This window comes from Sceloporus occidentalis, unplaced genomic scaffold (genome assembly GCF_023333645.1).
Source record: "Sceloporus occidentalis isolate IW3139 unplaced genomic scaffold, rSceOcc1.0.p SCAF_7, whole genome shotgun sequence".
NCBI classification, from domain to species: Eukaryota; Metazoa; Chordata; class Lepidosauria; order Squamata; family Phrynosomatidae; genus Sceloporus; species Sceloporus occidentalis.
This window is the reverse complement of record NW_028316987.1, coordinates 14,811,949-14,826,115: the sequence shown is the minus strand read 5'-3', so window position 1 is coordinate 14,826,115 and position 14,167 is coordinate 14,811,949. Positions and strand designations below refer to the sequence as shown.

General features: G+C 41.4%; 1 protein-coding gene across 2 annotated transcripts in view; it reads right to left on the bottom strand.

The window, feature by feature from the left end:
* The window catches only part of LOC149309244 (1-phosphatidylinositol 4,5-bisphosphate phosphodiesterase delta-3-like), a 63,963-nt gene extending 59,875 nt beyond the window's left edge, over window positions 1-4,088 (bottom strand). For both annotated transcript variants that reach the window (XM_089532034.1, XM_089532035.1), the window contains exon 1: window positions 3,153-4,088. In XM_089532034.1, the coding sequence (XP_089388160.1) occupies window positions 3,153-3,348 (196 nt within the window). In that variant the 5' untranslated portion in view covers window positions 3,349-4,088. The remainder of the gene's footprint in view (window positions 1-3,152) is intronic.
* Window positions 4,089-14,167: the final 10,079 nt, after the last annotated feature.

Genomic DNA, 14,167 nt, shown 5'->3' with positions numbered 1-14,167 from the left:
CAATGTCACTGGAGAAGGGCATAGTGTCATTTTCTGGCTTTGCCAGGATTGACCTTCCCACTCACACACACACCTATCTATCTCAGTGGTGGAAGTTCAAGGCATAAAACACACACAGGCGAATAAATGGGACTTGGAGGGAACACCTATAACCCCTCCTAATGCAAGAGGTGGGGAACTTGCCCTTCAAAGTTGCAACATTTCACTTTCCATCATCCTCAGTCAACAAGGGCAATGGTGAGAGATTATGAGAGTTGAAGTCCAGCAACATTTTGGAGGTCCACAGATTCCACATCCCTGCTGGGCACCAAGTCTGCAAAATAAGCCAGTCAAAGGCGATGAGTTCATGGCAGAATCAAGGTGTGAACTAGGACTTTTATATTTATGATATGTAGTGAGATCTTGTAGCATCTTTGAGACTAACTGAAAGAAAGAAGTTGGTAGCATGAGCTTTCACAGACTTAAGGGCCTGTATAGACAGGCCAAAATAAAGCTGCTTCAGGTCACTCTGGAGGCATGCTGTTTAAATGATGCATGCGTCCTAAGAGGCCTGAAGCTGTGCCACAGCTGACAGGAGCATGGCTTTGGCACGGCTTCTGGCCTCTTAGGACGCATGCATCATTTAAACAGCACACCTCCAAAGTGACCCGAAGTGACTTTATTTTGGCCTATCTGTTCGAGCTCTTAAGTCTACTTCCTCAGATACATTTGGTGGACTCATTTTACACTTATTCTATTTTACAGTTGAAGTTAGTTATAGTTATTGGTCCTAGAACACATGCACATTATACTAGCCAATGCTGAGAGGTGACAACAACCGAACTCTAACAACATCTGGAGGTCTGCATGTTTTCCACTCCCAAATTAATAGGCTGCTGATGTATAGGTCTTAGCAGCCTTGCCACATCAGCTTTCTTTTCATCCCACACTAGTCACACTGCTCAATTTTATTAATCCTCTGTCTCTGGAATTCTGCTAGAATAAGGGTTTTGAAAATACTAAAAATACTAAAAAATTCCTTCTGCTACGAAGCAGTTTCTTCATTAGTTTCTTACAATTCCTTCAAGTTCCTCAGACAGGCACCAAGGTTTAATTGTGAATATCATATGATATATATATCATCTCAAAAACCTTTTTAATCGGGGTGGGAACAGTGCAGTCTTCCAGTTGTTGTTGGATTTGCAGTTCACAGCAGCCCTTCTCAACATAACCAATGGTGTGAAATTCTGGGAGCTGCAGTCCAGCAACATCTGAACAGTTGCATGATTCCCATCCATTTTTAATGGACAAGTAGTTAATACATTTTAAACTTAAGCAACATATTTCATGCAATCAAACAGACTATTTGGAAAAAAACAAATTGTTTGAGATGACAGAGCAATACTATATGTGCCTTCTCAAAGAAGTCCCACTGAATCGAATGGGCCTTACTCTAAGCTAACACAGTGTGGGAATGTAGTCAAAACCAACTAAAATATCTTCTTTCAAGAGACAATTTTAATTTTAATGCAACGCATTAGGAGGGCTGGGTAACTGTAACTCTCTAAATATTGTTAACTGAGCTCCCAGCATCCCTTGCCATTAGCTATGTCGGCTAGGCCTGGTGGGAGATGCAATCCAACAATATCTGGAAAACTACAACTGACCCACCCCTGTACTAGGGTTTATGTAACTGGATTACCCATCCTTTATTAAATTGCTGAATGTTAATCCCACCCCATACTCTCCACCCAATTGAGCTTCTATACCTGAATAACAATGTTATTCAGAAACATACAAAGATGTTTCTTGCAAGGAAGGTTAGTCTTTTATCACTGCACCTGGTTACCAAAGATCTGCAAAAGAGACATAATTGTTTCTGGATGCAAGCTGTGTGTACTAAACTGAAGTTGGGGCCTCCACAGCAAGCACAATTCTCTATTCAGGAAAACAAGAGTTCTCCTTGGCAAACAAAACTTTTAATCTCTACTGCAAAAAACAAAGTTGTATTAAATCTCCTTCACTAAAGTTCACTTGTGCACAGTTGAAGAAGTTAGTATTGTTCATCATGTGTTATGATGGCTACGGTGGGGAATTGGCAACCCTACAGCTGCTGTTAGACTGCAAATCTGATCAGCCCCAGCAAGCACAGTGAATGGTTAGGGATGATGGAAACTGTAGTCCAGTCACATCTGGAGAACCACAAATCCCCTATCTCTGCCTAGGCCCAGAAAAGTCAAACAAAAAGGAACCTTCCAAATCATTCCTATCTGTATACTATTCACCATGATTTATTTTTTATGCTCTTGGTGCCTCAAGGTTTTTACAGTAAGACACATATGCATTTGAAAAGCAATGCATACTCTTATTATGCAAATACGATAATATCAAACTATATTAGTTTTTAAAAACTAGTTTATTACTAATTACTTCCCTGCCTTAAGGTGAAAATCCTGGCATGCAGAACCTTGACATAAATTAAGTCCTGTATCCTTTCCTTGGGAGTTATGTTTCCTCTTCTGCTTCCTATAAGAAGCAGAATTTGGGTGAGTTGACATTGTTGGACCACAACTGGAAGTATCTCCTAGCCAGCAAACAGTCGGGGAGTTTCTGGGAGTAGTAATCCTCCAAAAAGTAACCTCTCCAGGCTCTGTATGGAGACTCTGATCTGCTTGGACAGCACAGACAAAGGAAGGGCGCTCTGCATCTTCTCAGACACCCCCTTTTCCCACTTTGGTGTTTAGCCCTGCTGTTCCTTTTTAAGCGCCGGGATGATTCAAGAAGAGTGCTGAGCATAACTGTGGACAACCAAAAAAGACACACAAATGGGTCCTAGAACAGATGGAGCCTGAAATCTCCCTGGAAGCCAAGATGATCCAAATGAGGCTGTCAAACTTTGGCCACATCATGAAAAAGAGTTACTCATTAGAAAAGATAACAATGCTAGGAAAGGTAGAGGGAAGTAGAAAGAGAGGAAGGCCACATGCAAAATGGATGGACTCTATTAAGGAGGCCATGGTTATACATTTACAGGATCTAAGCAGAGTAGCGGAGGGCAGGGAATCTTTTGGGCTGTGTCCACACTGGAGAAACAAACTGCTTTGACCCCACATGAACTGCCAGGAGTCCATGCTATGGAATTCTGGCAACTGTAGTAAGTTGTGGCACCTTACCCAGTTTCTTAAAGGCGCGGTGTCCAGAAAGCTTGGCAGCAGATGCAACAGCTCCTCCATAAGCCTGGGCAGAGACTGGGTGCTCTTCTTGGTGGTGGTGGTGTTGTTGTGATGGTTGCTGTTGCTGCTGGTGGTGACGGTGGCGGCCCCGGCGGTGGCTTTCCGAGCGGGACTTTTTCCATTTGCCACAAATCATGGCTGAGAGGAAAGCTCCTTGACTTGGAGAACCTCCACTTTACCTCCACTGAATCCCCTTCCTTCCTTCCTTCCTTCCTTCCTTCCTTCCTTCCTTCCTTCCAAGGTCTGGACCTGGAGAACCTTCCCCTTGCTGGCCTACTTATTCCCCCCTTTCTTTCCTTCCTTGATCTGTGTCACCTTACTATGCCCCTTATTAACCCTTTCTTTCTTTCTTTCTTTCTTTCTTGCCTGTCTCGACCTGGAGAATCTCCACCTTACTTGCCCCACATATGCCCCTTTCTTTCTTTCTTTCTTTCTTTCTTTCCTTCCTTCCTTCCTTCCTTCCTTGATCAAGGTCTTGATCTGGAGAACTTCTCCCTTACTGCCCCCTTATTCCCTCCCTTCCTTCTAAGGTCTGTGGGTCTCAACCTGGAGAACCTCCACTTTACTATCCCACTTATTCAACCGTTTCTTTCTTTCTTTCTTTCTTTCTTTCTTTCTTTCTTTCTTGTCTGCCTGCTAAGGTCTGTGGGTCTCGACTTGGATAACCTCCACCTTACTTACCCCATATATGGGCCCCTTCCTTCCTTCCTTCCTAGGTCTGAGTCTCGACCTGGAGAACCTCCACCTTACCACCACACTAATGCCCCCCTTTCTTTCTTTCTTTCTTTCTTTCTTTCTTTCTTCCTTCCTTCCTTCCTTCTTTCCTTCCTAGGTCTGTGGGTCTGGACTTAGATAACCTCCACTTTACTATCCCACTTATTCACCCCTCCCTCCCTCCCTCCCTCCCTCCCTCCCTTCCTTCTTTCCCTCTTTCTTTCTTTCTTTCTTTCTTTCTTTCTTGTCTGCCTGCTAAGGTCTGTGGGTCTCAACCTGGAAAACTTCCACCTTAGTTACCCTCTTTCCTTCCTTCCCAGGTCTGGGTCTCGACTGGAAGAATCTCCACCTTACTTACCCCACATATCTGCCTGCCTGCCTTCCTAGGTCTGAGTCTGGAGCTGGAGACCCTCCACCTCCCAGCCCTCGTCTTCCTCCCTCCCTCCCTCCCTCCTCCTCCTCCTCCTCCTCTTCCCTGCTGCTGCTGCTGCTGCTTCTGCTGCTGCCCAGCCGCCTGCCTCCTTTCTTCTGGGCGCAGCAGCAGAGCAGAGATTGAAAAGAGGGAGAGGCAGAGCTTGGAAGGAGGGACGCTCACATTTCAGCAGCGCAGGCAAAAGGCCTTTAACTCTTTCTTTCCCGCCCTTTTCTCCTCCTCCTCCTCCTTCTTTGGGAGGAAAGAGGGGTGCTCCTCTTTTTCTTTCTCTACAACACCTAAAAGTTTTCCTGATGCCAAACATGAGGAAGACTTCATGAGAAATCCAGTGTCCTCTACCTACAGTAGGAGCCTGTGGCTTCACAAAGGAAGGAGACAAGCTGGATTCCAAGGAAACATCTTCTTTGAATTGGAAATGCACATAGTTTCCTTGACTTTGAAAATCTCCCAGTGACCCCATGGCCAAAAAAGGGAGAGGTGCCAGCCTGCAGATAGCCCTCCTTACCATCTGAACCAAGACCAGAAACGGCAAAATGCAGGCCTAGGACTAGCATCTTCCATTTCTTTCTCCAGAAGCCAATATGTGACTTTGAAACCTTGCAATATATAATTGTGCATTTGGGTTGGCCCCATAAAGGTATCATTGTTTGGGTGTTATTGGACACACACAGGTTGTTGGTGTTGTTATCATGCCCCACTCATGTTGGCGTTATCAGCTCCCACTCATGGCAGGGTTTTCTTGGCAAGATTTGTTCAGAGGAGGCTTGCCTTGGCTGCCCTCTGAGGCTGAGAGAGTGTGACTTGCCCCAGACCTTTCCTGGCCAAGCTGGGAATCAAACCCTGGTCTCCAGAGTCTAGTCCAATCCTCAAACCACTACGCCACAGTGGCTTTCCAGAGTTTCCAAAACTCAAACCCTTACAACACAGGATCACACCACTTCACACTTGTGTGTGAAGTCGAAGGCTTTCACAGCCAGAATCCATAGTTTTTTGTGGGTTTTTCAGCCCATGTGGCCATGTTCTGGAAAGGTTTATTCCTGATGTTTTGCCAGCATCTGTGGCTGGCGTCTTCAGAGAATGCTGGCATGGAGGTAAGTGGGGTGTTTGTGTATATGAATATATATATATACACACACACACACACACACACACACACTGTGTGAACCTAGGTTGAGAGAAAGTGATTTACATGTTAATCTCTATTGGACCAATGTACAGTACACCCGCGTCATAGGCAGGCTTGGCATACACAGATTTAAGCTTCTGCTCACAGCTACTCAGGGGAGTTAAAATGGTGCACACGCCTGCAGTACACACCATGTGGCGCGCACACCCATAGGAATCAACAGGACTTGAGGTCCCACATTTTTTTGCCATACTTGGGGAGGGGGTCCAGAACAGATTCCCCCACATATGCAAAAGGCCCAATGTATACCCCACTCACTTCCATGCCAGCCACAGATGCTGGCGAAACACCAGGAATAAACTCTTCCAGAACATGGACACGTAGCCCGAAAGCCCCACAAAAAAACTATCACACTTGTGCCACAGTCACTATGTAACACATTCATGCTCTTTTGTGAAGTAACTGGTTGTAAAGTGCCACTAAAATAAATCCATTTGTCTGAAAAGTGACACAAGACTCCTGTTTCCCCCCCTTTGTCCCCTTCTTTTTATACTGTTTTATTTTGTATCGTTCTTGCCCCTGACTCCTCTTTTCACAATGCCAGTCTCAGCCAAAATTTGAAGTGACTAGGCATAAGCAACAGAGTTAGCAATAACTACATTAGTTTCCTCCCACATTTGTGGCTTTGGCTTTTGCGGATTTGATTGTTCATGGATTTTGTTAATATGTTCTCTCTAGGCATATCTAGGTCCTCCAGTGCAACTCTGTGGTCAACTGTAGCCGAAAGTTGCATTGAAGGACCTAGAGATTCCTAGATAGCACACTCCACTAGAGCAATTCTGTGGTCAATGACTGGCAGTTGTTGACCACAGAGTTGCACTGGAGGACCTAGAGATTCCTAGAGAGGTGTTCTTTCAGGTAAAAACAGTGTGTTTTTGTTATTTCACAGTTTTTCCACATTCATGGGGATCCTGTGCCCTAACCCCAGTGACTGTGGAGATACAAGTGTAGTTACTTTGGGGCAAGAAGAGTGGGGCGGGAAACATATTTCAAATGCAACATATGAATAAGAGCAAATCACTCTCAATTGTGACAAATAATTTCTAGTTGCTTTCAAAAGTTACTTTGAGGGCATTTAAGATAGGTAATTTGATATGATTTTTTCTTGTTTTACGACTTGAAGGTAGTCAATTTAAAGCCATTTTTCTAAAAGTGACTTGGGGAAAACCATACTGAAAAGTAGAATTTGTAAGTGTATCATAGCATGAGGCTCTAATTCTCTTACCAACCCATGGAGGTATCTGTACAGTCAGGCCCCCATATCTACTAATTCTTTATCCATGGGTTCAACCATCCATGGCTTGAAAATATTCCAAATATATATAAATTCCAAAAAACAAACCTTGATTTTGCTATTTTATATAAGGGACACCATCTCACTATGGCGTTGTATTTAATAAGACTTGAACATCCATGGATTTTGGCATTCATGGAAGATCCTGGAACCAAACCCAGTAGATACCAAGGGCCCACTGTCCTCAAAAAGGGAAGTAATGAGCAGTGAAACAAGGAATGTGACACATTACTTGTTTAATCACTGCAAAGATTAAGAGAAACAGGTTACTTTTCAATCACTGTTATGAGTAAAAGAATAAAGGACTTTTTAAAAAAGGTAACTTTCCAAGCTCTATTGACAGCGAAGGAAGCCATTCAAAGAAGGGTTGCTTCCCTTATTCCATTTTGCAAGAAAAGCATGCCTTCCCTAAGACAGCATCTCCCTCCCTTCATGGGATTTTGCTCAACTCAGCAGCTCACAAGCTGCTCAGGTTACTTTCTGTGCTTCCTCCGAGAGCGCAAGCAGTGGGGCCTCTCTCTCACAAAATATTCACAACATGCTCCTTGGATTTTGGCACCATCAGAAGCTTGCACTAGTGCCGCCACCCCCCTCCAATTTCAGTCCTTCATATTCTGAGTTCTCTCAACCAATTTAATATATATACAGACAGCCCCTTATATCTACAGGTTCTTTATTAATGGATTCAACCACCCATGGCTTGAAAAGATTCCATATTCCATATTGGACTATATATATAGTCCAAAAAGCAAAGCTTGATCTTGCTATTTTATATCGGGGACACTGTTTCACTATGCCATTGAATTTAATGGGACTTGAGCATCCACGGATTTTCGTATCCATGGAGGGTCCTGTAACCAAATCCCAGCAGATATCAAGGCCCCTCTGTATATATATCTCCCCTCCCTTTTAAGCAGGAGAGCCTATTTCCTAGATCTCCTACATTTGGAAGGGGTACAAGAATGTAAAACTGTGAAAATGATCTTCCACATGAGAGAAAAAAAATTAAAAAGGAAACACCATTCCTAGGGAGGCATGAGGGGGAAATATACAAAATAAATATTATGTATGTATACGAGGGTTAGTTAATAGTTGAGGACACTTTGAGATAGGATGTGAATAATTTGTTGGTATTAATAAACTCATATATATATTAAAGATCTCCTGTATTTGATTGTTATTGTATGCCTTCAAGTCATGTCCAACTTATGGCAACCTTATCATGGGGGTTTTCTTGGCACAATTTCTTCAGAGGAGGTTTGTCACTGCCTTCCCCTGAGGCTGAGAGTGTGTGACTTGTCCAAGGTCATCCAATGGGTTTCATGGCCAATCAGAGATTTGAATCCTGGTCTCTAGAGCCATAATCCAACACTCAAACCACTAAGCCATGCTGGGCAATCAAATATGGCACTCCAAAAGGAAAGGATGAACTACAAGTGAATAAGTCACCAGGTTCACTCGGGCCGACTCGGCACCAACTTAAGACTTTTAAAAGGAGCTTATTCAAAACCCTATAAGTTACCCAGCTGCCTTCAGATGTGGTAAAAGTTGCTCTTCCATTGTCTGTGGTTTAGGAAGAGTCAGCTGCAAGTACAGCTGGCTTTTGTACAAGGAATGAAAGAGGTGGACCATATTCTAGGCTAGTCTAACACAGTGCTCTCTTAATACAGATATGCAGCTTGTCACTAAAGCCATGCTCTACTAGAGGACTTGAAGGCAGTCAATTTTAAACCATTTCCTAAAAGTTAATGGGAGAAACCATAATCAAAACTAGAACTTGTAAGCATATCATAGCATGATGCTTGCTAAAGAGGAATCAGAAAGACAAAGGGCAGTTCTGCTTTCATGTTTTGTAATGCTTTGAGAATATCAGCAAACTCAAGTAAATAGGGAAGATCGGGTAGACATTATAAACCGGGATTTCCAAAAAGCCATTGCCAAAATTCCTCACCAATGCTTTCCAAATAAAGCGAACACTCAGGTAAGAGGGCATGTCCACCAATGACAGAGTGGGAATTGGGCATCCTCCCATATATTGTTGAACTGTGGCTTGGTCTGCTGGGAACTGCAGTCCAACAACATCTCCAGACCCCTATGACTCCTATCCCTGTTTTATGGGTTCTAGATTGGCTAAAGAGATCCAGTGTGGTGTAGAAGTTTGAGCATTCGATTTTGGAGGCCAGGGTTAAGTTCCTGGTTCAGCCATAAAAACCCACTGGGGGACCTTGGGCAAGTCACACTCTCTCAGCCTCAGGGGCAAGACAATGGCAAACCCTCTCTGAAGAATTTTACCAAATCCCATGACAAGGTTACCTTAGGCTTGCTATAAGTTGGAAATGACTTGACAACACACACCAACAGGGGGGAAAAACAGAAAGAAGGCCATGGGGATAAAAAGACTGTTTTCTCAACAGAGGAACATCAATTTTTCTTAAGGGTCTGCCCTAGAATGAGTATTCCACAGGTCCGTATCCAGTAGCAAGCAATTAATAGCATTGTTAAAAACTGAAGAGGTCCATGATTTCTTTCAAAAGGATCTCTCCAGACTGAATGAGAGGCCAATGAAACAGCAGCTAAGATTCAACATTCAAGAATGATGACCTCTTTACTTACTTGTAACCATTGGAATCGGGCTAACAGGAAAGCAATGCAGCAGTTTCAAACTAAACAACCAGTGTTGAGAAGGTGAAAGGTTGGAGGAAGGAATGGATAGAATAGAACACAGATAAGTAAAGGACTGGTATGTATTATGCAAAATGTTCGAGAGATTTTATTGTGTAGCTGTATTGCTTTTGTTATTGATTTTGACATGTGTGCCTTTTTAGATATTAATGTATATACAAAGTTTATAGATTTGGGTTTGAATGGGTTTGTATGTATTTGTTTATGTTGTATGCTTTATGATGTTTTGTGTCTTTTGAATCAATAAACATTATTTTAAAAATTAAAAAAGTAAACAGCCAGTGTTGTGTATGCATATGCATGTATTTGTGTGTGTTTAAAAAAATGGAAGAGACATACCAACTTCATCACACCACATTCTGTCTCTCAAGCTTCATGACAAATGAAAAAGAAATTCATCAGAATGACAACAGTTAATTTCAATTTGCAAGGATCTAGGAAGAATAGTCTATGGTTACAACGATCAGAGATTGAAAAGCAGTGTGTAGGAAGGAGCAAACCATTGCCTGCTTCTGCAAATGATTACTATAATGTAAATTAATTAATTTTTAATTTCCTACTCCTCTCTTTACCTGCCCCACACACCATAAAACAAAGAATCTGGATTGATCCCTCAGTCACCCCTAATATTGTCAGGAGAGGCAGTGAATTGTTTTCATTCTTTAAGGTTATTATCCTATCATACTCAAAGTATTACACTAAAGTGGATGGGATTTACGTCTGTATAGTGTGAACTGTAAAGATTACAGAGATATTAGACATGTTCGTCTTGAATATCTTCCTTCTCTGCCAAAGTGCTGGTGCCTCACAAAACTACAAATCCCAGAATCTTGTAAGATGGAAGCCATGGCAATTAAAGTGATGCCAAACTGCTTTATTTCTACAATGTAGATGCACCATGTATCAACCCATAATTGAACAGTAGTGAAAATATTTCTTTGTACACTATATTTGGGTTCATTATCTTCAAATTGCGGGTTAGGAACTGCTAACAAGATGTTTTCCCTTCGGTTTTCCAGGTGAAGGAAGCTAGATATAACAGAGGATTCCAGTTCTCCTTTTAGGGAAGAAAAAAGTGAACGGTTTCTCAGAGATTAAGAAAAAAGAAGTAGGCATATTTAGGAGTAGTGTATAGTGCAGCTTTTTCCAACTCCACATGTCTTGGATTACTATTCCACAATATCCCTACTGGAAGGGGATGATGGGAATGATATTCTCAACACATCTCAAGGGTGCTAGGTTGGTGGCAGCTGATTTAGTAAAATCTTAGGAGTTTATCAAACGAGAGGAATTTCTCTTAAATTTGAATGACAAGAAAGTGGGGCCAGAATGCATTCACTTAAAGTTGCTAGTTTAGCACAATTACGTGAATGCGCATTGTGTTTGAACTGGCTTCCCATTGCCCGAAAATAGCATGCCATTGCCCGAATTTGTATGTAGTGGGTTATCACGCTATGACATGAAACCACATGATTGCGTTCGGACTGACTTCCCATTGCCCGAATATGTAGTGGGTTATCACGCAATAACATTAAATCCCATGATTGCATTCAGATTGCCATCGGATTATACTTCCAATTCCCCTTGTCTGATAAACTCCTTAGAAACTCAGCAGTCTGAGATAGGTCTCACTGCCTTTCTCTGCAAGTAATTTCTCTTTACCACACTTTCTACATAACTCCAGTGTCTGTGTCCTTTTTGAGGACAAACTTAAATTTTGCACCATCTTGAGGACAAAACTAAATTCTGGAAATTAAGAAAAATGACTGCAAACAGATTTCTAGACACAATCAGAAGTAATTTCCTCATTTGGACAATGCTTTGACAGATGTTTTGCTCTCCTCCCTGTTTAGAAAATGTCCATTGGACCTGCTTACATAGGAAAAAACCTATCTTCGAGACTGAGCCAGGATCTCTGATATTGATCTTGGGGTTAAACCCTTCTGAGCCCAGTCTTAACTTAATCCCAAAAGGCAAGACCTGTATGCAGACATGCTGGCAGATGGATTTTGTCAATACAGGGAAGTAGTGCCATCTTAAGGACAAAACAAGGTATTAATCTTTTCAGATATATGGTGGCCAATTAACAGCAAACTTAAACACAACAAAATTTGCTGTGCAGTCTTTAAAAATGTTTTAAAGCATTGCATTAAATTATTAAATGCTTTCAGATCCTTCACAAATAAAATAGGGAAAAGGGGACAAGAAAGAAAAGATCAAAATCCATAGGACTGTTCTAGAATTTTAATCTGTTGGTCATAGGTTTTTAGATACCATTTACAGCTTAAATGCATCTGTTTTCTTTTTTTCTTCTTTATTTTAAAAACACTTAAACATACTTCCCATAGAAGTGGACAAGACTCTAGCTCCTGCTAGATCCCCCGCGTAAGGGAAGGGACCACTGTACCAACTCTATAAATACAAACTAAAATCACTTTAAAATAGGCAAGATTGGGGGGAGACATAGCTGAAACAGTGTTGCCCAGTTGTGCCTCCTGTGTCAATGGAGTTTATCACATGGGAGGAATTTCTTTTAATTTCGAATGAAAAGAAAGTGGGACCAGAACACATGCATGTGAATTCATTAGTTCACGCAATAACGTTAAACCCCATGATTGTGTTCGGATTCACGTGAATTCACTAGTGAATTCGAATTGTGTTCGAACTGACTTCCCATTGCCTGAAAATAGCTTGTCATTGCCCGAAATTGTGTGTGATCACTTCTCACTCAATAATGTGAAACCCCATGATTGCGATCGGACTGACTTCCCATTGCTCGAAATTGCATGTGGTAGTCTATCACACAATAATGTTAAACCTCATGATTGCGTTCGGATTGCCATTGGATTATACTTCCAATTTCCCTTGTCCCATAACGTCCAGAATGTCATGAATCTACTGTGGCCTCTAGTCAAAACATTTAAGGAGCTATCCAAGCTGTTTCTATAGGTGGCATTCACCACCTTAGATATTTCCTTTTAAGGTTTGGATTATCTTGAATGGATTAATTGCCACATTGACATGGAAACTGCTAGCTGTCACTAGTGCAGATGGTCACTTGCTCACTTGGTTCTTAGCCCTTGTAATTAATAACTACAAGCAAAGTGCGGCTTGACTGTTTTGTGTTGTGGGACAACTCAACCTCTCTTCTCCAGTCCTGCAGGCTCAGGGATGGGGTTTCCTTGACTGAGTCTATCCATCTGGTGTGTGATCTACCTCTCTTTCTAGTGCCCTCCACTTTCTGTGTATGGAACGGTCTTTGATGACCAATGAGAAATTACAGTAGAGATTGCAAGGTTGCTAACAGGACCTCGCCATGTTCAACATTTATGCAAGTACCTGGTGGGAAATACTACCAGAATTATAAAATTAAACATTTGCACAAACAAATCAAGCAACTTAAATGTAGGATATTTCTAAGCTGTCCTTGATAATAACAATATTGAGAAAGTGTTGTCACAGACTTGAGAAAATCTGAGCCTGTATACAAATAAGTAATCCTGCCGTACATTTACGATGTAATTTTTCAACATGCTCAGTGATGTGTAGCAATAATTTTGCTGGGTCACAGTAAAAAGCAATCTACTTTAGACTCCTGTTTCAACCAGATGATCCAGGGTAGCTTCATAATAGAGCAGTGAGCCCACAGCCCTCTCCTCTCCACACTGATGATTGCCCCCAGCATCTTTAAAGGTACACTGTTTCTAAATGTGGACACTCCTATCAACTCTTGTGGTGACTAATCTTCTCTAGTAAATTTACTCTACCAATTTGTCTTAACTCTCTATCAATTTGTCTTTTCATCTGGTTAAACGGAACATTTAACAACAGACTATTAATATCAACATAGACTTTATCACACTGGGGCTGATTTTGGCATTAAAGAGAGATTAAAGCGCATTTAAAGCATCCTGCAAATGAAGAAGAAATGGTGAGTAATTGAACAAATTATTATCACACGCAATTGCTGAAATCCCAAAAGTAAAAAGATGCGCATTAATGTTTCTTTGTGACCACTTTAATGGCGGGTTTTGTGCGACATCATGTGAAATCGTTATGTGTACTAATGAGGTTTTTCCAGGATATTCATGGGATAAACTCCTGATCTCCTTCATGTGATAAACTATTGAACAGATTGGACATGCCATTTTTCATTTATTAAAAAAGGCAGGCATCATTTTATTTCCAGCATAGCAATGTAATTATTACTTAGTTTCCAAATGGACTTCCAGCAGAACTTTAAAATTCATGTGAAAACTAAGCCAAATAAAGTCAAAGGTTTATTTCAAAACATAGCAATATAAGCAAAAAGAGGATCAAAAAACAGGGGACAAAATGAATGGAAACACCTAATTAAAATGTTATTTAAGCTCTAGTAACCATAACTCTGACTAGACATTCTGTTATGTTTTCTCTTCAAACCCACACATTTTGGAACAGAACTAACATATTCTACTCTTTGACAAACCAGGGCTGGGCCAAGTGCTAGACTGGGAAAGATTTGCAGATGATGTATATTTTTCCAAAGCATACTAGCATAAAACTCATGAGTGAAAAGCTTTGCGTTGCTTGGTAAAGGTGGCATGGGTTCTTGGCATAAACACAGAATCATTTACTGAAGTTACATGAGTCATAAAATAAGGGAT